General features: G+C 44.3%; 2 protein-coding genes across 3 annotated transcripts in view; both read left to right on the top strand.

The window, feature by feature from the left end:
* CDH1 (cadherin 1) overlaps positions 1-5,848 on the top strand; it is an 83,736-nt gene extending 77,888 nt beyond the window's left edge. Inside the window, exons 14-16 of the mRNA XM_032854102.1 lie at positions 1,264-1,394; positions 3,001-3,144; positions 4,723-5,848. Coding sequence (XP_032709993.1) covers positions 1,264-1,394; positions 3,001-3,144; positions 4,723-4,932 — 485 coding nt within the window. The 3' untranslated portion in view covers positions 4,933-5,848. The remainder of the gene's footprint in view (positions 1-1,263; positions 1,395-3,000; positions 3,145-4,722) is intronic.
* Positions 5,849-15,062: 9,214 nt separating this feature from the next.
* Positions 15,063-15,937, top strand: part of TANGO6 (transport and golgi organization 6 homolog) — a 183,027-nt gene continuing 182,152 nt past the window's right edge. For both annotated transcript variants that reach the window (XM_032854085.1, XM_032854084.1), the window contains exon 1: positions 15,063-15,216. In XM_032854085.1, coding sequence (XP_032709976.1) covers positions 15,120-15,216 — 97 coding nt within the window. In that variant the 5' untranslated portion in view covers positions 15,063-15,119. The remainder of the gene's footprint in view (positions 15,217-15,937) is intronic.

Genomic DNA, 15,937 nt, shown 5'->3' with positions numbered 1-15,937 from the left:
TAGAGAGACGCCAGGATATGAAGGTTTTCTTGGCATCCCTCAGTGTTAGGTTGCTTGCTTGGTGCCAGGCTTCATGGAGATCCTGTGGGAGTGCTGAGGTTGTGGTACAGTGTGTGGGGCAGTACTTCCTGAAGTGATAACAATAGGCTATATTTTGGTTACTTTCAGTGACATTTAAGTAATGTTGGATAAGTAGCATCTTCTTGGAAACGATAAACCTGCTTTTAGTGGCTCACCACCACTGGGATGGTGACTGTTTGCATCTTACGTGGTGTTAAGTACTGTATTGTCAGTGACGAGACAGGTCGTGGCCCACGGAGCAAGTACTCCATATTCCTGTTTGTGAATTGTGGTCAATGAAGTTAACATTGTTCATCTGTGGAAAGTCTGGGAACCTTGCTGATTTCAAAAACAATAGGAAGGTTGGATACTTGTAAGAAATCTTTCCCCCGAATCTATACAGCCTCCTGTTTCAGTGCAAGATGGCTTCAGTAGGTGTCCTTTAGAGATCGGGCACAAGCACCTATTTAAACAAAACAAAAACAAAAACAAAAACAATACACACTGAATCATACTTTTTTCAGTCACAAGAAATAGTTAAAAATTTTTAACAGTTAATTATTAATTGTATATATTCCACAAGTATCCCAAGGTCAGATGAAAACTTGGAAAATTAAACAGATTTTAGAGCTTGCTTATGTGATTCTTAAGAGAAAATAAGGAATATACCAGGCGATTGAATGGTCTGTGTCTCATTCCTTAGAACTGATGAAAAATAATATGCATCTGTCCACCACATTTAGGCTGACCCACCCCTGCTCACAACCTTCAGTGGTTCCAGATCAAAGCCAAAGTCCTTTCAGTAGTTGCCATGTTCCTGCCAACCTCTAAACTCATGTCTGCTTCTCCCTCCCTCCCTCACCCTGCTATGTATGCCATGCTGACTTCGCCTCTCCTTAGTCCTGCCCATCATGCTCCTGCCTCAGGGCCTTTGTCCCTCATTTCCTCTGCCTGGAGCATTTTAGCTCAGATTCTGGGAAATGACTGATTGGTTTAAGGCTGGGTAAAGACCACACTTCAGCTCCCATGTAATAGTCCACGATGTTACACTGACTGCATACACTAACTTCCAGTGTGTGAGTGTCAGCAATGGGTTGTGTGGCAGCCATCTGTCTGGTAGGCAGGGCAGCGATGCTCTGTGATAGGGGCTTTTTATGGCCGTCTTGACCTGTGGCTGTCCTCGTTCTCTCTCCCCCACACCAGTCCTCATTCTGCTGCTTCTGCTGTTTGTTCGGAGGAGAGGGGTGGTCAAAGAGCCCTTACTACCCCCAGAAGATGACACCCGGGACAACGTTTACTACTATGATGAAGAAGGAGGTGGAGAAGAGGATCAGGTACATTTTTAAAACCGCGATAAAAAGCTAAATGGAGATCTCTGTATTTGGAAGATGCAATGGTTAGGAGAAGGTGGACCTTTGAAATAGTATTGTACTGTTCAGCACCCAGATGAATGAACAGAGGCAAAGGGTGGGTAAGTGACTTGCCCGTAGTCACAGAGGTAGGAAGCAGGAGGACCAGGTTGTTTGACTCCGGAGCCTAGTCTTCTCATTGCTGTTCTCTGGCCACAAACGTCAAATTATCGTTGCCATCAAGCAACTACTCTATTGTAATAATTTGTTCCCTTGAGCTTATAGGTATGCTAAAATTCTTTTCTTCCTTTTTGTACATGTTAAATCTGTAGGCCTTCTTTATTTTCCTTTATTTTGAATATGGTCTTGCCTTAGCCTAGAGTTTTCTGGAGACTTTTTTTTTTTTTTTTTTTTTTTTTTAAGTAATCTCTGTGCCCAGCATGGGACTCAAACTCATGATCCCAAGATCAGGAGTTGGATCCTCTACTGACTGGGCTGGCCAGGAGTCTTTTGGAGAATTTTGAAAGTGTATTCCATTTAGAAAGGGAACCCCAGGCCCCCTGCAGAGTTGTGCTTTGACTCTGGCCATGCATGAGCATCTTTGCTGAGCTCTCTGGTCTGGAAGAACAGCCATTCATTAGAAATTCAATTCCCGGGTGCCTGGGTGGCTCAGTTGGTTAAGCGACTGCCTTAGGCTCAGGTCATGATCCTTGAGTCCCAGGATTGAGTCCTGTATCGGGCTCCCTGCTTGGCAGGGAGTCTGCTTCTCCCTCTGACCCTCCCCCTTCTCATGCTCGCTCGCTCGCTCTTTCAAATAAATAAAATCTTGAAAAAAAAAAATCAATTCCTGCTTTGTAGAACATACTAGTGAGTACAGAGAAATGTTCTTCAGGTATTTGTGGGATGACTGCTTATCTCAGCTAGTGCCTTAGTCTGGGTGGGTTGCTATACAAGATGCCAGCCACAGACAGGTTGCTGAAAAACCACAGAAATTTTCTTTCTCATGGTTCTGGAGGCTGGGATGCCTAAGATCGAGGCACCAGCAGATTCGGTGTTCGGTGGGGTCCCGCTTCCTGGCTCACAGTCAAACATAATCTCACATGTACTCAGCATTGCAGATGGGGAACTCTAGCGTATCTTTTATTATCCGGGCGCTAATCCTGTTCCCAAGGGCTCCATCTACCCTCCCGACCTGATCACCTCCCAAAAGTTGCCCCTCCAGATACCACCACATTGGGGATTAGGTTTCAGTGTGTGGATTTGGCAAGGGACGGTCAGTCTAGGGCAGCAAGGCTCTCCAGAACCTGTAGATCGCCTGGGACTTAGTAAGGTACAGCAGTCTACATCCAGGCCCCCAGTTGTTCCTCACAATTCTTTCATGGTGTTTTTTCCTTCTAGTGCTATGTTGGAAACTCTTGGGTTGAAAACTGTCATTTCGGATTACATTGACACATGCTTACAACTGTCATGCAGTTGAAAGAGCATTATCTGATAACGGAATCTGTAATCCAAATATAGCCCTGGGTTTGTGTGACCTTTTTTCTTTTTTTTTTTAATACTCTTTGCTCTATTTTTATCTTTTCCTCCAAAGGACTTTGACTTGAGCCAGTTGCACAGGGGCCTGGAAGCTCGGCCGGAAGTAACTCGCAATGATGTGGCGCCAACCCTCCTGAGTGTGCCCCATTACCTGCCCCGCCCTGCCAATCCTGATGAAATTGGAAACTTTATTGATGAAGTAAGTTAGCAAAGTCAAACGCCAAGGTGCAGCTTGTCTCTAAACTCAGGCACAGCTGAGTTGAAAGTGAGAAAAATGTCTTTAGATTCTTTCCTTTACCACGTTTTCTCCTTGCCTGATCCCTGAATGCTATTTTTTATTTGTGTCTCATCTGAATTTCAGAACTAAAAGCACTTCAGACTGTTCATGGTGAATTTGCAGTATCCATATGGCGAAACTGAGAATTGCTTGTAAGGATTTAGTAGAAGTAGAAATGAAACTAAAAGAGATTCAGAAGAGATCCAGTTTGGTTTCACTAATAGGCCTTTTTGTCCCTGCATCCCACTGCTGGTCGAGTGATATTAAATGTGTATCACAGGTCTGCCTAAGGGCCAGAAATAGAGCAGCAGTTTCTGTATGTCAGAAATTCATTCAGCTATGAATTCCAGAAGCTTAAACAACTATGAGGAGATTAACCTCATAAATCCTTGTTCTCATGTTTGCTGTCACGTGATCACAAGATGGCTGCCACACTTCCAGGCCTTGGGTCTGTATTCCAGTCAAGAAGAAGTAGGAAGGGCTGAGCAGAGGCCAGAAATCTTTGTTCTGAACAACGGTTAATGCAAGTACGGGAGTTCATCCTATATGTTACTGGCCAGAACTGTCCGAGATGGTCCTTTTCTGCATGGGAGAATGAGAAATAAGGCATTAAGTTTAATTAGCTTAGGGTAAGAGGACAAATTGGTGGTCGAGATGAGCAAAGAATCAAGTAAGATAATAGTTTGGCAGGATCTGTTTCCTTAAACTATGTTACCTGATCCCTTGCTCAATTATTGCAGTGATTTTCAGGGCTTGTCTGATGGTTCAGTGGCCTTCAGCGAGTCTTTGTGGTAGAGGCTGGTTTTGCTTTAGTTGCTCTGGGAGTCCTCACCAGGTACTACATAAAACCAGCAGTGCTGGAAGTGACCAGGCTGGATCTTCTAGGAAGCTGGGAATGGGAAGGGCCAGTTAGAACCTCCCTCTTAGATAAGTACGAATCCAGGTGCTTTCCTCCATTAACATTCATTGTGTGTCATCACAGCTGATGGATGGTGGTTTCCTTCTTTTCCTAATTACCAAAATAGTGTTTGCTACCTAGAATAAAATCATAAACGTTGAAAATGTATATAAAGAAAACATAATGCAAGTCTTTCCTTACTTACCCCAACTCTCCAGAGTTAACAGTTTGGCATTTATCCTTCCAGACCTTTCCAGGTGGAAATGCTATATGGACCAGTACGACTGTCCTCATTGTTTTCAGCTTCTATCTGTCCTGACTGGCTGGTTTCTCTCCTGTCTACGTAAAATTTATCATTAGTTTAGGGGAAAACATTTTGCATCTTTACCCGTGATGTTCTCTTTTCATCAACTATGTAATGTCTGTCTTCCTTGCCAGTTTGTATGTATTTATGTTACTGGTGCTGACTGCCCCTGGTGTTCTGTAGGATGGCTGTGTTATCGTGCATTATGCGTTGCTGGAGTCACCTAGAGAAGGCATCTTGCCTGACAGGTGTGTGATTCTTCTCACTGAAAGAGCCTACCATCTTCCTTCTTCTTTAGAACCTGAAGGCAGCAGACACTGACCCCACCGCTCCTCCTTACGACTCTCTGCTGGTGTTTGACTATGAAGGGAGTGGTTCCGAAGCTGCTAGTCTGAGCTCCTTGAACTCCTCAGAGTCAGACCAAGACCAGGACTATGACTACCTGAACGAATGGGGCAATCGCTTCAAGAAGCTGGCGGACATGTACGGAGGTGGCGAGGACGACTAGGGGACTTGAGACAAATGGGGAAGGAAATGGGTCCTTAAGCCATGTGGTAGAAAATGCAGGGGTAATGGTTTTCCACCGCCCTTCACTTGAGATGAGTTTCCGGGGAAGAGAGACTGCTCAGTGATGCAGTTAGAATAGTTAGGATTACCACTTTATAGATCTAATCTGTGTGTGTTAGAATGATTTTGACCTCTTACTTGAAGCTTTTTTTCTTTCATCGTTCTTTAAATGGTGATGCTGTCCAATAGACTCCCCCACATGTTTAATATTTCATAAGAATAGCTTCAGTCTCCAGAAGATTGTGTTAGCAACTTGCAGATTTCCTTACAGGCTTTTGTCTCATTTTTTTAGAGGAAGGGAAGACTCACCTACCCTATTTTGTGTGTATGTGTATGTATATATGTATAATTATTTTTAATCTGTGTTCTTTTTTTCTCCTATCACTGCACTGGTGTCCCCTGTTGTAACACCCACTCTTACTCCTCCTGAACTTCTATTGCCCCAGACAAGAGTTCTCTGTTGGAGAAATTGTTGGGCCCTTTCAGGGTAGGAGACTTGGTCTTAGTCTGGCCATAGTGTGACTGAGTATCATGGACTCATAAGACCTTTAATGGATCTCCTTTTTAATTTCTTAAGTACATAACTTGAAATTGGTGTCCATCCACTTACTTATTCTGCATAAGTATGTTTGTTATGTGTATGTCCTTTTGGAGGTACTTTGGTTCTCAACATGGGGCACTGAGCAGAAAAGGTGATGAGTTTTCAGGCACCACTCAACTTCTAATGTTCATTTATCACTCAAAAGAGTGATCTATTTTGACATTTAAGATAGTGCCCAAGTGCCACAGCCAAAGGCAGAAGGAGGTTTGTCACAGCTGAGGGCAACATGAGAAACGGGCTTGGAGGTGGCAGGAGATGATGATCCTGGCAATTTAGCAAACTGAGACTGTGAATGATTGAGGTGGCTCTACCTCTGTTACTGAAAATTCTGAAGAATGGAAGAACGTCAGCATGTGTGTCCTGTCAGGATCCTCATGCCAGAGTTTATACCTGAAACCTAGAATCCCCAAGTGCCTGCTTTTGTTGATGTCTACAGAAAATGCTGGCTCATCTGGACACATCTGCCCCAAATTCCAAGCGTGTGTAGAAAACCAAGAATATTTAGGAAATCCGATTTTTTCCCCTGAGGAACAGAAAGAAAATGTGCCTTGAAGGGTGTTAGCATGGGGAGGCTGGGGAGAACTTTGATTTGGATCTTCTTTTAATTGAAATGCGAACTTCAAGAAATTTTTGACAACCACGAAGAACAATTTTATCTGAATTGCTTTACTGTCTGTCAGCTGTTTTTCAAAGGAAAAAAAAAAATCATCCTAGCAATCACTTGGAATTCTCTTGATTTTTCAGCAATTTAAACTCCAATGTAGACCTGTGTAGAGAATGCTTCTACAGTTTTGAGTGTATATGTGTGTGGGTATGGATAATTTTTGTATTTTCTTTTGGGGTGGAAAAGGAAAACAACTTAGGCTGAGGAAATTCTTCAATATTCATTTTTATAAATTTTATTAAAGAATTTTGTTAAACCATTGTCAAACACTTGCTTTATTTCATTACACCACAGTTCCAGGCAAGACCAGGGTTCGTTGAGTCCCCTGAAAACGTGGAGGAGTCTTCATGTTGAAATGACTCCTTCAGAGCTTGGTGTCATTCTGTTGTGGGCAGAGTGCGGGAAACTGCATTCAGAAAGTCACTTTATTTGAAGACCATATATCCATGTGGTATGTGGAGAAACATTTAAAATTCTCTTGTCAATGGAAAAACTGGGAACGGAGCTGAGAGAGCTCCGCGGAGCTTCAGACAACATTCAGTTGATCAGCAAAGTTTGTATAGTCCGGTGTCTGCCACCAGGGAAGATTCTGGCCCCCTCCCCCAGGGACATGGGGCAATTTCTGTAGCTACTTTGATGGTGGTGACTGAGGAGGTGCTACTGGCATCAAGTCAAGGCCAGAGATGCTGCCTGATAACCTGGCAACACATGGACAGCCACATAGAGCAGAGACCGGCAGGGTCAAAATGTCAATGGTGCTTCTGTTGAAAAACCCTGTTGTGTGACTTTCCCCTGCGGGAGGGGTAGAATGTGTGTGTGTGTGTGTGTGTGTGTGTGTGTGTACACTTTTTTTTTTTAAGTGGTGAATTATATAGATCTTCCTCAACCTGGATGTGGCTACCTGCCAATAAACCATTGTAAGTTGAGAATATGTCAAAAATGCATATAATACGCCTAATCCACCAGACATGATAGCTGAGCCTAACCCACTTTCAGTGTGCTCAGAACACTTACTTCAGTTGAGTAAAATCATCTTGCACAAAACCTACTTTTCTTTCAAGATTTTATTCATTTATTTGATAGAGAGATCACAAGTAGGCAGAGAGGCAGGCAGAGAGAGGGAAAAGCAGGCTCCCCACTGAGCAGAGAGCCCGATGTGGGGCTCAATCCCAGGACCCTGGGATCATGACCTGAGCCCGAAGACAGAGGCTTAACCCACTGAGCCACCCAGGTGCCCCAAAACCTATTTTATTTTACCATAAGTGTTGAATAACTAGTGTGATTTATTGAATATGGACAGTGAGAAACTGAATGGTTTTAAGTGTGTTGGTTGTGTACTTTCCTGATCACAAGACCGACAGGCTGTGGCTGCCACTGCCCAGCATCACTAGAGAGCCGACAGTATCTCACCAGCCCAGGAAAACATCAAAATTTGAAGTATAGTTTGTACAGAATGTGTTACTTTCAAGGATACAGTTGAGTGATACTAAGTACATTCAAAATGTATGACCATCACCTCTGTTACCATCACCTCTGTTCCCAGGACCTCTGCATCGACCCAAACAAATTCTATAACTGTGGACAATAACTCCCTGTTACTCCCCTCCCAGCCCCCCGCGCCTTCTGTTCTGCTTGCTGTCATCATGAATTTGACTCTGCTCGGTGTTTCATGTAAGAGGTGTCATGTGATACATGTACTTTTAAAATTGGCTTGTTTCACCACCTGGCCTTAAGGTTCCCAGGGTCACCTGTATTACAGCACCTGTCGGGACTGCATATTTCATTATGCATATATATGCCTCGTGTTACGGACCCACGCGTCTTGGGTGGTTTCTACCTTGTGGCTGTTGTGAGTGCTGCTGCAGTGAACACTAGCATATGAAAACTGTTTTCGATTCTGGCTATCTGCTAGGTTATATTGGAAATTCTATGTATAGTTTGAGAAGCTGCCAATGAACAGTCATAGATTCGGTCCAGGAGTGAAAATTTAAAATCCATAAAAGACTTCTTTATTTTAAATGGGGCAAAAAAAATTTTTTTTTAAAGATTTTTATTTGAGAGAGAGCAAGCGTGAGCAGGGGGAGGGGCAGAGGAAGAAGAAGCAGACTCCCCGCTGAGCAGGGACCCTGATGTGATGTTGGGCTTGATCCCAGAACCCTGGGGATCATGACCTGAGCCAAAGATGCTTAACTGACTGAGCTACCCAGGTGCCCCAGAAATTGGGCAAATTTTAATACGGAGCTTGGAGTAGATGATATTCCTGAATAAATACAAATTTTCTTGGGGACGTAGTTTACTAGGAGAACCTTATTTGAAGATAAGTGATGATGAATTTAGAGATAAAGTGTTGTGACATTTGGAAATTAATGGTTCAACAAAAAAGTATGTCAGGAGTGGTAGCACAAAGGCAAGTGTGATGAAATGTTCATGACGACTGAATCAGCTGAAGGGCATTAAATCAGGTGAAGGGTATGCAAGTGTTCAGGTACTAGCCTTTCGATTTTTTTTCTCAAGTTTGAAGTATTTCAAAATTGAAAGTTGGAGAGAAATAAGGAAGCCAGTAATAAACTCTTGCATAGATAGTCAAATGATACTCTACAAGGGTGCTAAGACGACTTAGTGATTTGGCAAGTTTATGCATTATGCTATGTTCACCACAAGTGTAGCTGCCGTCTGTCCTGTTCTATTGCTATTTCGGTATCACTATTTTCCTCATGCTCTGCTAAAGGACAGTGTTTTTTGTTTTTTCAAAGATTTTATTTATTTGTTTCATAGCACAAGCAGGCAAAGCTGGCAGGCAGAGGGAGAGGAGAAGCAGGCACCTCGCTGAGCAGAGAGCTGGGTGAAGCACTTGTTTCCAGAACCCTGGGATCATGCCCTGAGCGGAAGGCAGACGCTTAACCAGCTGAGCCACCCAGGCCCCCCAGGACAGCGTTTTCAACAAATAGTGCTGGAAACATTGGTTGTCCACATGCAAAAGAATGAAATTAGATATTGTTACACCATATATAAGAAACTCAAAATGGATCAAAGACCCAAAATGTACGGGATAAACCTGCAAAACCCTCAGGAAAATAGACATCATGACGCTGGGTTTGGCATTATGTTGTACTTATCTTACAATTAAAAGCATGAGCGGTGCCTGAGTGGCTCAGCAGTTAAGTATTTCCCGCTCAGGTCATGATCCCAGTGTCTTGGATTGAACCCTACGTTGGGTTCCCTGCTCTGTGGGAAGTCTGCTTTTCCCTCTCCCCCTGCTTGCGTTCTCTCTCTTGCTGTCTCTGCCAAATAAATAAAATCCTAAAAAAGGGAAAAACAAAATACCATGAGGTCAAATAAAATGGTTCTATAGAAAATAAACTGTTTACAAAGTACCTACTACATGCAGAGGGTTACACCAGTCACACCAGTGACTTGCGAGAGACAACAGAGAAAGTGGTTTGAGCCTGTTTTCCTCTGGCTAATTCTGGCGAGGTCTGACGCCGTGATGTATCACGAGGTCTGGCGAACTCTGTCTGAGGAGGTAGTCTTTGGAGAAGACACATTCCCCCGGGAGCTTGAGTTCGAATCCTGATTCTGACCTTTCCACCTGTGGGCTTAGGTAAGCTACTTGATCTTTCTCTACCTCCGTTTCCGTATCTCCACAGGGAGAACTGTACCTACTTCATAGGGTGATTGTGGGCTCTGAGTTGGTACGCATAAAGCATTCAGAAGAGGGCCTGGCGCACGGCATTGTTCTCTTAAATGTGAGCTTGTTTTTATTATTGAATAAGGGGCACAGCGAGGGAGTTTGGAGTGGAGAGAATCACTTAAGCAAACGCAGGGTATTAGGAGAGTAAAGGACAAGTATTCTGTTTTGGGCTGGATTTAGTGGGTCGGACAGAACCACTGAAGTGTTGTGATTAGGACAACTATGTGACCCAAAGTGGTGTTCTGTGAAGATAAGTCCGTTTGCAGGACTGAGGAGTTGGCCTTGGCGGGGGAGTGGGGGTGGGGTGGGTGGGGGAACCTTGAGACAATAAAAAGCCTCTGGCCTTTGAAATAAGAACAAAGGGATCCAGAATAGAGCACTGTAAAGAGGGTTTTTTTCTGGACTCCCCTTATCTGCCTAAAAGCAGAGTGTCCTGAACAAATTCATCAGCGGTCAGTCCCCTCCCAGGGAGTTTCATAAGCAGGGAGGTTTGAGTCCTACTACTGGAGATAAGAAATTGGCACACCAGGAAAAGAAATCACCTCAACAGGGGCGCTTGGGTGGCTCAGTGGGTTGAGGGTCTGACTCATTTTTGGCTCAAGTCATGATCTCGGGGTCCTGAGATTGAGCCCTGTGTTGCCCCCCACCCCTGCTCAACATGGAGTCTACTTCAGATATGCTTGTACTCTCTCCCCCTCTGTCCCCACACCCCTGCTCGTGTGTGTGAGGTCTCTCTTTCAAAAACAATCACCTAAACAGATATTGCCACAAAAATTCTATCTCCCATCTCATTCATCTTTTCTTAAAATCATTTGTTTGCCCACACACACTCTTTCTCTAGTAATATGGAGTATAAACCCCATATTCTGACCGCCCCTTGGAGTTAATTTTTCTGTGAGCTCCCTTGGATGTGAATAAAAACCTGTCTTTTCTCTCACTAATCTGTCTTTTGTCAGTTTAATTCCCAGGCCTCCCTACTGAGAAGCCAAGAGGACAGAGATAAGTTCTTCCTCTCCCATAAATATCTGATGGATACTTAAGAGTGGTAATACAGAGAAAAAATCATTCCTTTAAAATAGATGAAAATTGTGGTGCCTGGCTGGCTCAGCCTGTAGGGCATGAGAATTTTGATCTTAGGGTTGTAAGTTCAAGCCCCATGTTGGGTGTAGAGAGTACTTAAAATCTTAAATTTTTAAAAATGCCCTAAAAATAAAGTAAGTGAAAAATTAATGAGCTTCGGGACTCCTCCTTTGTGGAGCCATGAAAATGATCACAATGAGTAAAGTTTTGACAAGGGTAGGCTAAGAGTTTAGGGGTGAGTTAGAGACAATGGGATGCAGCCACTCCAATTCTTCCATGGCTTCAGAAGATAAGTACCCATAGGAACTTTTAATTTGCTGGGGTCTTTACTGGGAATTATGTTTCTGTCAAATGGCCACTGATAAGTGTTGAGTGCCATTAGACTTGTTGGTTCTCTGGATTGAGGCAAGCAGACCCCAGTCAGCTTGGGTAAGATGTTTAACTGCTGTCCCTCAAGTCCCTGATAATGGGCTTCATGTTGGTCAACTTCAAATGAATGGAATCCGCTTTCCGTGAATACAGACCTTGGTGTGTCTTGAACATCTCCAGATGGATGGTTCATTGCCGGGAAGCAGCAGCCTCTCTCATAGAGCTCTTGTGCATATTGGTTGTGATGGATATTTAACAGCATATTGCGAGGGAGTTTCCCAGCTATACTTGAGTGTTTTAACAAAGCTGCCCAGAGCAAACCAAGGAAGGGGCTGCCAGAACCCAGTTCTATAAATTAAAATCCTCGAAGTGTAAATACCGGATTCTAAGGATGTAGGGTAATTAAAAGCCAATTTTAATGATTTTTTAAAAGTCAGGCCAAGCTTGAGAATGCTTCCCTTTTTTCAGATGCAGAACCTATTTATAACCTTACAGGCTCCAGGCTCACCTCCAGCATCCTATCATGTGTATTAAGCAGCATCCATTTTTTTTGCTGGAAAAATTTTATAGGATCTTTATGACACTGCTTTTGAAATTAGGTGTATTATTTTGGGGTATCTGAGCTTTTAGTGCCCAAATGATAAAATCTGGTGCCATAATGCTTTGGGATAAAGGGTTCTCAGCTCTGGGGCACTTCTTACCATGTTTTGTAAATCACACCAGTACCACCCTTAGACTTGGCTAGTAGGGTTCCCACCCTGGGTCCCCTGCTTTATAGGTCCCACCTGACCTCCTCCATGATGAGTATCTTTATGGACACGCCAGGAATATGCCAGTCCTAGGGTAATTGCCTACCCCAAATCCTCACCTTTCTCCCAGACCTCACTCCCAACTTCTGGGACTCTGGAATTTCCTCTTCAGCCATCTCTAACCTGCTTCCATTGCTGTGTGAGCCTCTTCAGTTGGTGTGCCCTCTGAGAGGTGACCTATGCCCGCTGTGTGTGTACCCCTAACCCTGGTGGGGGGCAAGTGTAATTTCTTAGGGGTGTGTACACATCTAGGCGGTGGTGTCCATTTGTGTGAATTCAGGATGGAGACACTAGTGAGGAGAAAACGGGGTCAGGCCAGAGGTGGGGGGCTGGCTTCCCCCCTAGTGCCACATCCAATATGGAACTCTGAGGCCAAGTCTGACAAGTCTCAATTCAAACCTGGTACATTTTTTCAAAGGAGAATAGGGCAACCCTCTCTGGTCCCCTCCCTCTTTGGGAGCTTTGTGTTACTGTTCAATAAACTTTGCTTTGCTGCCCACCAAAAAAAAACAAAGTAGGAGAATAGGAGATGTTTTATTTTAGTTGTTAGTTTGATTTGTACTTTGAAATACTTAGGCATATGGTATGAAGGCTTCCACTTGTATTTCTATCCCAATGCCCACAAATCTCAGGGGTAGGTCTTTCCTACACAGTACTTTACATCCACTTCACTAAATGTTTAGTATCTTGAAATGACCTTAAAGTTTTTATTTTTGTTTTGGGGCTTTTGGGTTTTGTTTTTTCCAGTGGCCCTTACAGGGAGACCTTAAATTTTTTATTCCCCAAAATGAACTTGATTACATACATGACTGAAGAAAAATTGACACTCTAGGGTGGGATATCCAACAACAATGAAAAGACTGATGTGGTAATTTCATGGGTCATTTATTTGCCCTTCAAAAATCTTTTTCCGGGGTGCCTGGGTGGCTCAGTGGGTTAAAGCTCTGCCTTCAGCTCGGGTCGTGATCCCAGGGTCCTGGGATCAAGCCCCGCATCAGGCTCTCTGCTCAGCAAGGAGCCTGCTTCCTCCTCTCTCTCTAGCTGCCTCTCCACCTACTTGTGATATCTCTGTCAAATAAGTAAATAAAATCTTAAAAAAAAAGTTTTTCCAATTTAAAAATATTTTGACAGGATTTTATTTGAAGAGATGGAGAGTAAGATACAGGCACAATTTTTAAAGCGTCCCCCTCCGTGACAGACAATGCTAAATGTTTCAGAACAGTATCACTTTAACTCCCTAGGATAGCTTTGTAAAAAGGGTCCTGTACCTGCTCACTTTAGAGAGGAGGAAATGGTTGATGGATTTGGCCTGGAGCCGGAAGTCCTGGGAGTGCCAGGAGGGGTCTGAGAAAGGAGTTTAAAGGACCAGCTTCTTTGTCCAGTGATAGGGGCTGGCTGTGGAGCACATCCTAATTCCTAAAACTTCCAGCAGCTAAATGCTGAAGGGCAGTCATCAGTAGTGAACTCAGGCTAGCTCAGGGATCTCAAGGAGAAGCAGGACAGCCTATCTGGGAGAACTTCCGGAAAGTGGGTTGAGAATGATATGAGAGATTATTGACCTTTAGTGAAGGGAGAGGCAGGCACACACTGAGGTCTTACCCTCAGAAGTACTCTGCTAGATTTGTAGCATGACTTTCAGACTACATGAGTTCAGACTGTTCAGGGGCTCCTGTGTGGCTAAGTCAGGTAAGCATCTTGCTCTGGTCCTGAGAGTGGTGGGTTCAAGCCCCATGTAGTGACCTCAAGGTTGTAGGGTTGGCCCAGTGTGGGGTTCCAGTCTCAGCTGGGATTCTGCTTGAGATTCTTTTCCTCTCCCTCTCCCTCTGCCCCTCCACTGTTTTCTCTCTCTAAAATGAGTAAGTCTGAAAAAAAAAAAAAAAAAGTCCCACCAGGAATCACAGAGGTGAAAACCTGTCTCTGATGGTCTGACTTGCAAATGAATGCTGTACATATTAACATTATGCAGATGGGGGTGGGGGGGCATGATTTTAATATACACAGAATTTCCCAAGAATGTAAAAAGAACAAAGATTTAAATTTTATTGGGAACTGTAAATGGCCCATTTCAAATATTGTATCACCAATAGCAATATTTGTAGCTATTCAAAAATGGATGCGTTTGTGTTTAGCACTTCTTTAATTTTTTTAAAGTAGACTCCACACCCAAAGTGGGGCTTGAACTCAGGACCCTGAAATTAAGAATCACATGCTCTACCAACTGAGCCAGCTAGGCACCCCCAGTACTTGTTTTTAAATATCACTCATAAAGAAATTCAACAATATTTAAGATTTTATTTATTTATTTGTCAGAGAGAGAGAGCACACAGGCAGAGTGGCAGGCAGAGGCGGAGAGAGAAGCAGGCTCCCTGCAGAGAAAAGAGCCCGATGCGATACTCTATTCCAACACACTGGGATCATGACCTGAGCCGAAGGCAGCGGCTTAACCAACTGAGCCCCCCAGGCGTCCCTAGAAATTCAACAATATTTAGTTGAATATTGTTTTATGTATCCAAACTTTTTATGTATCCAAACTTCATTATAATAGGCACAGCATCTGTTTACTTCACTATGTCTTTTAGTGCTTGGGTACCCAATTATTTTCATACTGATAGGTATTATTTCATGATCAACTACTGTCCTCTCCGTTCTTCTTTATTTAGTGTTTAATCATATTGAATTTCTGAAATTGTGCGTGTAGGCAGGTTGTGTTAGCTGTTTTTTTCCCCCCAGGAGAGTAAAAAAGGGCCTGAGAAACTATTTGTAAAAGGCCCATCCTACTGCATCGGCCCCGCCCCAAGGCCCCACCCCTTGCAGCGGACCCCGCCCCTCGCGCCTCCGCCACATTCAATATGGCGGCCATTGCGGTCCGCTCAGGCACTTGAGCAGGTCGCCAGTGGCGCGTTCCACTTCAGTCATGGCGGCCCCCGGACAGGCACCGGGCGGCGAGGCTCTGGGTACCTGCGGTCTGGAGAGCATTCTGGAAGCGCTGAAGCTGCTGCTGAGCCCGGGAGGTGAGAGGACGGATCTCGGCGCGGGGCTGCACTCTCAGGGCCGCCAGTCTTCCCGGGCTGCCCTGACTTCCATAGTGTGCGCCCCTCGGGCCCTCCCTGGGACCCCCAGCTCTGAGGCCGCCCCGCCCCGCTCCTGGGGACTTCGGGCATTGTCCGGCCAGCCTCATTTTACTTGAGGAAGCCCAAGATAAAAAAGGGGATGGGGTCCGCAGAATACTGATGGTAACCGACGTCTCTTGAGCGCTTATCTTGTGCCAGGCACTCACTATTAAGCGCCCTGGGTACATGGTTCCATTCAGTCCTTACTGTCAGCCTCTGAGGTAGGGACTGCGGCAAGAGTTTACAAAAGGTTAGACTCTTGTGACGCGAAATGGGAGGTTCATCCTCTTGAATGCGCAGGGTTTAATGTGGATGCAGATTTATACAGAATGCCGAGGCGTACAAAAAAAGGAAGCAGTGGTGTTTGAGCTGGGTTTGGGGAGAGTATTTAGGGATATAGTCTGTAGGAGGGACTTAGAGTCACTTCTATCTTTCGTGGTGAGTTGACAAGACCTTCCAGGGTTAGAATCTGAAGGGACCTTAGCAGTGGTTCAACCTGGCACTGCCTTTTCACACCTGAGGACACTTAAGACTCACTGAAGATATTAAGTAACCCGCCTCAGATCATGTGGTCAAATTAGGGGCAGAACACAGACCCAGAACTGAGGTCTGCTGAATTCCA

Source organism: Lontra canadensis, unplaced genomic scaffold (assembly GCF_010015895.1).
Source record: "Lontra canadensis isolate GAN:19392208 unplaced genomic scaffold, GSC_riverotter_1.0 scaffold8, whole genome shotgun sequence".
In the NCBI taxonomy this organism is placed as follows: Eukaryota; Metazoa; Chordata; class Mammalia; order Carnivora; family Mustelidae; genus Lontra; species Lontra canadensis.
This window is presented reverse-complemented; position numbering and strand designations above follow the sequence as displayed.